This window comes from Genypterus blacodes, unplaced genomic scaffold (assembly GCF_046128005.1).
Source record: "Genypterus blacodes isolate CSIRO-AG114 ecotype Tasmania unplaced genomic scaffold, CSIRO-AGI_Gbla_v1 ptg000033l_1, whole genome shotgun sequence".
Taxonomy (NCBI): Eukaryota; Metazoa; Chordata; class Actinopteri; order Ophidiiformes; family Ophidiidae; genus Genypterus; species Genypterus blacodes.
The window spans coordinates 1,213,917-1,224,615 of NW_027466846.1; the positions used below are offsets into that span (position 1 = coordinate 1,213,917).

Below are 10,699 nucleotides of genomic sequence, written 5' to 3' on the forward strand. Positions count from 1 at the left end.
TTCACTGCCCTGAAGAAGAAAAAAATTGAAAATCAGGCTGGAAGATGAACTAGACCCACTTCATCTGCTATTAATACTAATCAGCCATACTGACACGAGAAACTTCTTGTAATTGGTCTTAAATACTACTGTTTGGATTATGGATTGGTTGACACAGGTCACTTTGTGTTAAAGACCAGGTCGTCCTTATTATTCCCCAACGGTTCCTTGGTTGTCAGTAAGGCCCGCTCAGTGCTCGACTGATCAACTGAATTTGATCCCCTTGCTGCCTGTCATTGAATCCCTAAAGCAATGACCTAACAGGGCATTGCCTCTTTTGTGTAGCTATTGATAAGATTAACCAATTGTGTCTGACAATTCCAACACTTTAATATTTTACTGTTACATACATATATACACACACATATTTATATATATATGTGTATATATATGTATTTGGTTTTTTTTATTAAGTTATGAGACATTTGTATCATATGTTATGATTTCAAGTTAAAGTCTCTCTCTCTCTCTGTGTCTTTCTCTCTCTTTCTGTCTCTCTGTCTCTGTCTCTGTCTCTGTCTCTCTCTCTCTCTCTCTCTCTCTCTCTCTCTCTCTCTGCTTAAACTTAATTTGACCTCACATTAATTCATTGTCATCCTACCACGTAAATAATTAACCATCTTTTCAACAGTCAATCTTAGAGCAGTAAACATAAAACACATTATACCATTTCATATACGAATTGATGCTTGTTGAACAGCTTTACAGTAATTGAATAATTACTCTACTGAAAACTTGCCAAAATGACAACAGACATTTTCAATCATGGACATTTCGAGCCATAAAAGCAATAAACGAATGGATAAAAGTAATAATTTAAATGTAGATGAGTCAGTAAGGCCTTTGCACTATGAAATGCAGCAGTTATCATTATTATTTGTTCACCACCATCTCATCAAGTTGAAATGCTCCGAGAACGGTCTATCATTGCACTGAGCCATTTCACTGATGCATGATGAGGCATGAGGAAGAAGCAACAGCCCGTAGAAGCCAGCAGGGTGCGTTGTGCAATCCACTTCCTGGACTTGAGAAGCACAGGCCACAGGTGAATAGTTGTGAGGAGGAAGCAGTGAGGATATTTGCCCTCATACTGGTTGTTTCAGAGCCAGAGAGTCCAGTTTTAGGTATTCTCTGGAGCTGACAAGGATCTGAACACAAGCAGCACCTGCAGAAGATATGACCAACAGTAAGTAATTATTCATAGTCATATTATTTTGAATAATATTTTCATACATTCACAATGCTCAACTGTAATGTAATGATAAATGTACTTTATACATAGACAGACATCCAAGTTCAGATGGGATAATGGTCATTTCATTACAGAAACTATGAAGGCTACTGGTTTTGTGTATTCAAAGTCATTATAATGCATGTTACAGTGAGGCTGCTCAGTGTCGGCCCGACATATTAAGTAACATTAGAAGCTGATTATGGCCCCTATGATGGTCAGGGTGTACCCATGGTAGTTTAGTCATTTTAACCAGATTGTCGATGGTGTTAGAAATAAAAACCCTCTCAAGTAATTACTCAAGTATTCAACTTCTCAAGCTTAATTATCATAAAGGCATGGGTCTATACTCTGGAATGCATTTTAACATTGTCATTTTGCACATATCCGCTTCCATGAGAACATGCGTTCCACATAGGAAAACACTTTATAATGTAGATTTTGTTCTAAATGTAGAAGATTAATTAGTTTGTGAAAATGTAAACAACTTGGTTATTTCATTTCAAATATTTATTCTTGTAGGTATTCATTTTTAACGTGACCAGTTGTTTGTATGTTAAGAGAATGTATTCCTGGAAATATACTAATTAATAAATGTGTTATTAAATACAATGTTACTATACAAATGAGCCGGCTACAGTGTTATGTAATGGCCTGGTTGGTCTTCTTAGTCTGTTTAAGGCCACTATATGCGAGGGTCGGGCCTGACGCTGGTGTGTAGTAATTGGTGATTGGACATAATGTATTGAATACATAATGTAGCTGTATTTATCACCAGCCATACACTGTGTTGTTTGGCAGACGGCGTATTTGATGCAAAGCAGATGATGGTGGTCATATCCATGGAAGAAGAATGGTCTACTCTGAAATATCTGCTGCAGCATGGAAGCAGCGGAGATTTGGTGATAATAAGCTCTTTGGGACCAACTCAAATCTGTGACATGACAGTGGACGGTCACCTCATCAGCTTGCGCTATGCTGTATTACAAGAAACCATGACAGAGGAGGCCATCAGCCAGTCAATAGGTGGTTGCTTTCAGTCTTGTACAGATGGTATCATCACATTTCTGCTGCTGATCCAAGGCGGGTATTACACAAAGAAGGAGAGAAGGATGATAGAAGTCCTGCAGGCACATTTTGGTGTCAAGGCTTTAAAATACCTGGCTATTCTTTCTCTGGATGGTGAAAAAGTTGTTGATATGTTAGATGACGCCCTCCTAGAATTAATAAACAGGTGCGATGGAAGGTACTGCAGGATCGTGAAGTCGTCTGCCATCAGTGAGGAAATTTGTGCACTGCTTGAGATGGTCAATTACATGCTGACTGAAAACGGTGTTGGCGGTTACACTGAAACCATGCAGACTGAAGCTACAAGGAGGAGCATAGAGGACACAGCAATGAGGATGCTCAAACAGAAGGTCCAAGAGGCAGAGGAGAAGCAGCAGGCCTTCAACCAGCTGGTTCAGCAGCAGGAGGGAAGAAGGGCAAGAGAGATGGAGGAGCTGAACCTGAAGCATGCTCAGGAAAGAAGGAAGGAAGCAGAAGAGAAAAGGCAGGATGAAACAAAGAGAGAGAGTCTTGAGGAGGCTGTGAGAAGCCACGGAGCCATTTTACAGCTTCAGATGAACAGTGCTAATGGTAAGAAACAAAAAACATATTATTGTGAAGGTTTTTGACCAGAGAATACATTTGGAATACATTTTATCAAATCAGTTTTCAAGATTACGCTATTTTTTACACCATGTGATACACTATTTATCTATTTGCAAATATATTCTGATGCATATCAACACTAGGGGGTGATATAGTTACACAGGAATATGGAAATTTGTATTTGATGAATTTCAAAAAGAAGAAAAGATGGTTGTAAGCAAGACTTGTCTAAATCTCTTTAAATAAGTAAAAGGACTCATACCACGGTTGAAAATACTCCATTCCAAGTGATGTAATACATTTAGAATAATAGCAGGCATAGCAATAAGTCAAGGTACTTCCTGTGAAACGATTGCTTGATTAAAGTATTTTATATTGTAATTCTGTCAGATCAATGCTAAAAACTGTTTACTTTTTCTTTTTTTGTTTGATGAATAAAGACGATGGAATGGAGAAGATATCAGTCATCCTGTTGGGTCTGTCCGGCAGTGGGAAGTCCTCTGCTGGAACTGTCATTCTCGAGAGGGCAGGTCATCAATACACAACGAGTAACCCTCACCACCAGGCCCCTAAGCATACCTGGAGCTGTGAGAGGAAGGAGGTGTCAGCAGCAGGAAGGAGGCTCATTGTAGTGGACACCCCAGAGCTGTGGGATGAGGATGGGTCAGAGAACCTGGAACTGGTCAAGGACTCCCTGGCTTTGGCCCACCCGGGACCCCAGGTCTTCCTGCTGGTGCTGCAGGTGGGGCGTTTCACCCAGGGGGAGAGTGAGATGCTCGGGCGCCTGCAGAGGATTTTTGGAAGAGAAATTATAGAGCACACCGTCATATTGTTCACCCGCTTCGATGACAGCCAACAGAGTGTCAACCAGTACGTGAGTCGTGCCCCTGCGAGTCTCCAGGGCCTTATCCGGAAATGTGGGAGCCGTTTTTATGAGCTGCACATCACAGGTCCCCATAATGCTTTGAGCTACCCTGAGGTAAACAACCTGCTCTCAGGGGTCGACAAATTGGTTGCATCACACGGAGGGCGCTGTTACTCAACAAAGAGGTTCTCTGTGACCGAGCTGCAGGAGAGGAAGAAAGAAATGGAGGAAAGAGAGACTGGAGAGTTGGAAGCAGATTACTTACTGTATGTCCCTTAATACACCGTGGACATCACTGCAATTAAATACTACTTAAAATGTAATGCAAGTTTGTTGTTTAGAGAGGTGTGAATTTGCCAAGCCAATGCTCATGGTTAAACTGCAAGTATCGGATTAGATTGTACCATAATCAAGCGAGGACCAGCAATATAACTATTTCTTCAGCTATTTCAGCCGCTGCGTCAGACCTTGATCGAACAGATATGTGATGATCTAGAGAACATTATGCTGTTACCGCAGGAAAACAATGAATTCAAGTATTTCAGTGTTCAGTTTTTAATGCAACATAACCAAATACAGATATATTATTTGAATATTGATTGATTGATTGAAAATGTGTAACAATCCAATCTAAACTGGAGGAATATTCATGCATTTTTGTAGTTAAAAGAACTTGCTGTTAATAAGCAAAGACTTTTACTAATAATCACGTTGAAGTTTTATAAATCGTTTTTTTTTTATTCTAAATATTATTTGTTTGAATATATCTTTTAGAATGTAGCACATTTGGTTGAACAACCACAAGCTACTGTAACTAAAACACAAGAAATCATTTTGATTGATTCTAACATTTAACAGTGTACAGAAACTGAGAAAGATTAAACTGTTTATCTTTCTGGGATTACGCCAGCTGGTACAAGCTAATATATCTAACAAGTTTATAGTAGCTGCTTGCTGATGTTATGATTGCTTCATAGTTACATCCTCAGACAACAAGCGGGGAATAAATTACACAACTGCATTAAAACATGATCATTGCTGTGGGTGTTCATTGCCATTTGTTTCATTTCGTTTACTGATTGCCTGGGATTTGTAATATTTAGCACACGATGCTTGGTATTTGAAGGTTTTACAATTATTCAACTTTGTTGGTAAAGTTCTACAGCGCCTTTTAATCTCAGTGTTTTAATCCTTCTGCTGCTTATAATAATTGTCGTGTTACTGCTGAAAGACAGCATACAAATCAGACATGCATGACATCTCAGTGTGATAAACAGCTTTATTTGTTGCTTTGTAAAGTGACTTAATAAAATGTTGCAAACTACAGTGTGGAATATGTGATTCTGTTTATAATTTGCAGTATATCATCATATGACGGCACCAATGAAGATAACAAAGCCATAGTTGCAAATGTGAAAAACATTTGTCGAATGTAGTAAATGAATAAATTCAGCATGATAGGAATGACTTTGTTGGGACTGTGAAATGAGCAGACAAAAATGACTCCAGCTGGAGTACACAGCTTCACCGGACAGTGATGATTTGAAAGATGAGCCACATCCAGGTCAGGAAGTCATCGGCAGGAGCCACATGGCAGAATTGAGGTGGAGACATGGATCGCTGAATACTGTAATAGTGTGTTTTCTTATTTAAGCGCTCTGGTCTGGTGGTGGTGTGGGTTCGGCGCCCATGATGTTGTCAATCCACTGGGTGTAATGGGAGATAATGGTGTATATTCCGGGCTTCTTAATTTGGCCACACTTCTTCCCTCCATTAGAAGTGATGCCCACTGCCACACCATTGTAAAGCAGAGGACCTCCAGAGTCACCCTGAAACAGAAGACCATTGCTGTTGATTGACCATTTAGATTTTTGTTTTTATCTACAGTTCTGTGTTGGGTTTAGTCTGATTAAACTTCCTTAGTTGGTTTGACATAAAAATCTGATTATGTCATTCAAAACTAATCAAGGAAACATAAATCCAAATTTTAAAGCTCAATCACTGATAAACCAAGGGTGTGGGTTCATAAACATCTGTGACTATCTAAACTGTTAACACATTTTTCAACGTTTGAACCATTACCTCAAATGGACTCCTATATAGGTCAGTCATTTTCACATTTTAGCTACGGCTCCCACTGCCACTCCTTGAGCTCATTGCTGTTACATCTGAAGACATGCTAAAATCTATTGTAATCATCACTGCACTGCACACAGTTGATGTTGCTGCTTTTTCACCGCCATCATCCTCATCCTCATCCTCATCCTTATCATCTTCATTATCCTCATCATCATCAGCAGCAGCAGCGCTCACACTCAGTAGATGAGAAAGAAAGTAAAACTTACATCACAAGAGTCTTCTTTAATATGTGGTTGGTCACACGGGTTCGGGCATACTTTGTGTGCACACATCATGTTTGTAGTGAACTTTCTGCCAAAGTAGTCGCTGCGTCCACACCGAGCTGGGTTGAACACTTCAATGGACACCTCTTTAAGCTTGTCCGGTCTTTCCCCCAGGTTGCTGAGGGCTCCCCAGCCGGCTGTGTCAACTTCTGCATCCGTGCCAGGGTTTGTGCCTCCTTCTCGCAGGTACTCCACTGTTTTCACAGCTTCAGAGATGTTAAAGGGACGATCCAGCTGCCAACATCACCCAGAGAATCACTGTTAGCTCTAAGATATGCATACGCACAATGTAAAATCCAATTACGGTGACTTTCACTTCACATTCCACCCATTTCTCTGCTGCCACAAAGCTAATCATTCTTTTTTATTCCTGTGTCAAGATTTTTATTTCAGAGCACAAGATGATATAATGTCTCTGCAGGGAGTTTATGGGGTGGCTAATCAGAGCTGATTATTAAACTGTGCTGGATACTTTAACTTACTTAGAGTAATGCAGTACCATGCAGTAAACCTCCCAAAGTATATAGAATACAGTATTACAATAATCTTACGCATTAAAGCCACCTGCTTGCTGGTGTTTTACTTATTTAACAGCTAGATAATATCCCTACAAGTGTTTGCTGGAGTTTGGTTTTAACAATATCAATACAGACGTGACATATCTTGCTTTGAAAGCTCAACAACACTTTCTGAGAATTTAATATGGAAACATACCCTCTTACATTCCACTTCACCTATTACAGTCATGGACAGAAACAAAATAAAGTAGATGCCTACCTTAATTAAAGCGATGTCATTGTCATAATTGTACGTCCTGTAATCTGGGTGATTGTGAAGCTCTAATATGTCAAAAGTTTGCTTTGTCTCTTCGGCTTCACTCAAAGAATGGACACCCAGTACCACTTTCCTCCCATTAGGCCTGTGAAAACACCACAGCATTTAAAAAGAATCTTCAAAACAACATATTGTACTAATAACATGCTTTGTCCATTCTACAAACGGAACATCATTCTCACAGATTTGCTAGATTTAGAGAGAATGAGTTGCTTATTTGAAAGTCAACAATAAACAATTGAAGTTACTGCTGAATGTGAGTTTAGATTGTAATATCAGGAGTAATTAATGTTTTTAGCCACCCAAGAAAAATACTTCTAAAGCTAGCATAGCATATTTCTGCTTCCCTGTTTACTTTTTGACCTATTTTGGTTGAGCTATCCATTCTGCATCATTTTTCTATTTACCATTAATCAAACTACATACTTGAGCGGACGTGGACTCACCCTGTTGGCAGACAGTGCACAGCAGTCATCACCCACTGAGCTGCTATCACAAACCCTCCGCATTCATGTTTCAGATTGTTTCCCTCTGGTACCTGGATGGAGGCCATGTATGGGCGCGAGTGTGGAGCTGCCTCTCTGCCTCCCATTATACCCTCACCTGGAATGATTGTGATATGATTTAAACAACAATCCAATTTTTATTCTCCATGTGTTTCTATGTTTGAGATGTTTTTTCTTTCATTTTGTGCAACAGCTAAATAACTTTCACCAAATTACAAAATTCACTAAAAATACATTTCAACACAAATTGTTATTATTATAGATATTATTGTAGCAAACAATTAGATTTAGATTTGATTGGATTTTAGAGTGTAAAGTCATTTTTAAAGCACTTTGCATTTCATATCATATCACATTACATACTAGTTGAGCACAATCCATAACAAAGTATTACACTATATTAACAGAGATGACCATATTACTAAATGAAATTAAAACGTCTGCCACATTTGTAGTAAATAGAAAAAATAACGAGTAACTCACTGTGCGAAATCAGGGCAAAAATAAAAAGAGCAGCAGCTATGAGCACTTCTCTCTGTGATGCCATGATGTTGCTTTGATTTGACCAAGACCAGCAGCTCGGGGTCTTGGGTTCCTACTGAAAGGGAGGAAACAGAGGAAACATAAATCCCACAGATATGGTGCAAGAGATAGGTGGGAGGCTGACAGTCCTGTTCCCTGGAATGAAAAACAGGAAAGGAAAAACACGGACTGGGACTCCATAAAGTTACATATATACTTTAATCCCAAATTTGCTTGTGTTTCTTCTGTGATTTTGTTGTTGCAATCTATCACAAACCATTGAACATTCTAGTTACAGACAGGTTAAGAGGTTCCTGTAAAACGTGTTTCATTGTGTAGCATTTGTTACTGTAAGAGGATGTTCCACCATTAATCACTCCCAGGTCTTGTCTCCCTCTACTTGACTTAAGGAGTTTGGATCTATTACAGATGCTGGACAGAATCTAAAAAAAAAAATACCGGTTAAACCTTTGCCTTCTATACACTCACATTCACTGTATATACATTTACAGACACCTGCAGAAGTCTTGCGAACATGTTGAGCATCATAGGCATTGTGTTTTTCACTGTCATTTGAAGTTGCGCAAGTCTGACGTTTGAACCGGCCCTCCGACCCTAAACACATCACTCACGGGAATAGAACGTTCTCTTCCTCCCTTTTTCCCGTAACTCCGGCACCAAAGCAGAAACCAGCAGCCTGGTCTGCTGCGAGTGAGACAATTGTTTGTACAAGATGAATTCCGCCAAATGTTCCATATCTTTGTCATTACCTCACAAAGTATCTGTTGGAGTCCTTCTTCAGTATTTACTGCAGTATATTTCCATCTATCACAGCAGGTTGTTGCCCAGTAGAGTTTTCTGTTTTTGGAAATTAATCATCTCTACAAAGTGAGCCAATTGCCTGCAGGACAGTGTTCACAAAACACTTTGTCTGTTTTCGCTGAGTTCTACTACAGCTGGATGCCAAGTACATAACAAAAATTGATTTGATCTCAGTATTTTGAAGAATTTTGAGAAAAGAAGATAGAACACTTTATTTATTTTCATCCCTTGACTCTAATCCCCTTCTGCATTTATACTTCCCTATACAGCAAAAGCGGATATTGAAGCTGCAAGACGCAGAATGAGGTGACTGATTGTAGCTGACTCACTGTAAGACGTATAACTGACTCATCTATTATTCTGTGATTATACTTAGCCTGCAGCAGCTGAGCAGAGACAGGTGATGTAAGGGGATTCCTCGCCTCCTTCATCACCTTGAGGAGAGCCCGGGCACGAGCAGAACCAGACAGCATACATCACCTCCTCCAGACTTCATTAGGAGGCGATAAAAGATTGATAACAGGTTGCTGGGACCCCAAAACAGAACCACAAACAAAGTGCTATAACGTCTTGCTGACATAGTTACTGTAATAAGACCACCCATGTTCTATCTATCTATCTATCTATCTATCTATCTATCTATCTATCTATCTATCTATCTATCTATCTATCTATCTATCTATCTATCTATCTATCTATCTTTGTGTTCATTCATATAGACAACAAATATTTTGTGTCACATACGTTGGACAGATGTTTGGAGTCAGAGCAGTGTGTGTACGAGGCTCTGACAGGTGTAAGCAGCTTGTTAACACAACATATTCCAGTACAGATGTGTTATAGTCATTGGCTGAACATCTGGTTTTTGATCATGACTTGCTTTGAAACAACCTGCTGATGGTTTATCATAAAGCATGGTTCCAGCTGGTTTGCCCTGTGCCGCTACATGTGGACCTGCACTGCCCTCTGCAGGCCAACAGAGTTACTATGGAAAGTAATAAAATTAAATATAAACCTCAATCAACTATTCTCCTCTTGGCTTTGGACATTGCAAGCAATTTTTTGTTGATTTGTCCCTGAGCGGATACTATAAATCACTGCAAAACTGTAAAACTGCAGTGCACATACACTGCACTGAGGCTTTTATTATTATGGTAATTTTACATTTCTGTTGTCTTTCAGTGACATACAGCATTTTTATTGTTGTCATGTAGTTCTGTGTGTCCAACTACAACTATACCCTCAAGCAACCAAGCCCACCCAGATAAGTGTTTTGTGTGTGTGTGTGTGTGTGTGTGTGTGTGTGTGTGTGTGTGTGTGTGTGTGTGTGTGTGCGCGCGTGTGTTTGTGTGTGTGTGTGTGTGTTCCATGTGTGTGGTCTGGCACTGAACCAGTTATCAGAGATGATCTTAACAGAGTCATTTTCCACTTACTGTTTGCTAAATGTTTCATTAGTCTCTCGTTCTGTCTGTCTGTCTGTCTGTCTGTCTCTCTCTCGCCCCCTCGCTCGCTCTCTCTTTCTGTGTCTCTCGTCCATTCCAATCTCTGCCTCTCATTCTCAGACACTGAGTCAGTGAGCCTGTCAGTGTGTCTGACAGCTCATCGATCAATCAATCAGTCATTCTGTCTTCATCGTTTGATCAATTTGTCTGTCTCACCCTCAATCTATCATATATTTGTTAAGCCCTTTCATTTATTGTATTTGATAGCATTCTGACAACTGAACCGCTTATGACTTAATCATTTCATTATTTATGTATTCATAATTTTGATCTTTATCATCAAATATGGAGTAGATTTTTTTCACACACACACACACACACAC

The 10,699-nt window shown here is 39.6% G+C and overlaps 2 protein-coding genes across 2 annotated transcripts; one reads left to right on the forward strand and one right to left on the reverse strand.

Annotated features, from left to right (window-relative positions):
- Positions 1-1,091: 1,091 nt before the first annotated feature.
- LOC142995622 (GTPase IMAP family member 8-like) lies at positions 1,092-4,496 on the forward strand. Its single transcript, XM_076146749.1, has 3 exons — positions 1,092-1,225; positions 2,072-2,908; positions 3,364-4,496. Exons 1-3 carry the CDS (start codon positions 1,216-1,218, stop codon positions 4,065-4,067), a joined length of 1,551 nt encoding a protein of 516 aa, XP_076002864.1. The 5' UTR covers positions 1,092-1,215; the 3' UTR covers positions 4,068-4,496.
- A 73-nt stretch (positions 4,497-4,569) lies between these two features.
- Positions 4,570-8,125, reverse strand: cfd (complement factor D (adipsin)). The gene is made up of 5 exons (XM_076146750.1): positions 8,014-8,125; positions 7,471-7,627; positions 6,968-7,109; positions 6,134-6,424; positions 4,570-5,617 (listed from the first exon to the last, which is right to left on the reverse strand). The coding sequence occupies exons 1-5, from the start codon at positions 8,075-8,077 to the stop codon at positions 5,438-5,440; spliced, it is 834 nt and encodes a 277-aa protein (XP_076002865.1). The 5' UTR covers positions 8,078-8,125; the 3' UTR covers positions 4,570-5,437.
- Between the last annotated feature and the right edge of the window lie 2,574 nt (positions 8,126-10,699).

Excerpts from the sequence above, each read along its gene's own strand:
- cfd (XM_076146750.1), bottom strand. The coding sequence starts at position 8,077 with ATGGCATCACAGAGAGAAGTGCTCATAGCTGCTGCTCTTTTTATTTTT. Across the intron at positions 7,628-8,013 it reads TTTTGCCCTGATTTCGCACA|GTGAGGGTATAATGGGAGGC; the intron begins GTGAGTTACTCG and ends CAATCATTCCAG. Across the intron at positions 7,110-7,470 it reads GTGCACTGTCTGCCAACAGG|GCCTAATGGGAGGAAAGTGG; the intron begins GTGAGTCCACGT and ends GTGTTTTCACAG.
- LOC142995622 (XM_076146749.1), top strand. Across the intron at positions 2,909-3,363 it reads TCAGATGAACAGTGCTAATG|ACGATGGAATGGAGAAGATA; the intron begins GTAAGAAACAAA and ends TGATGAATAAAG.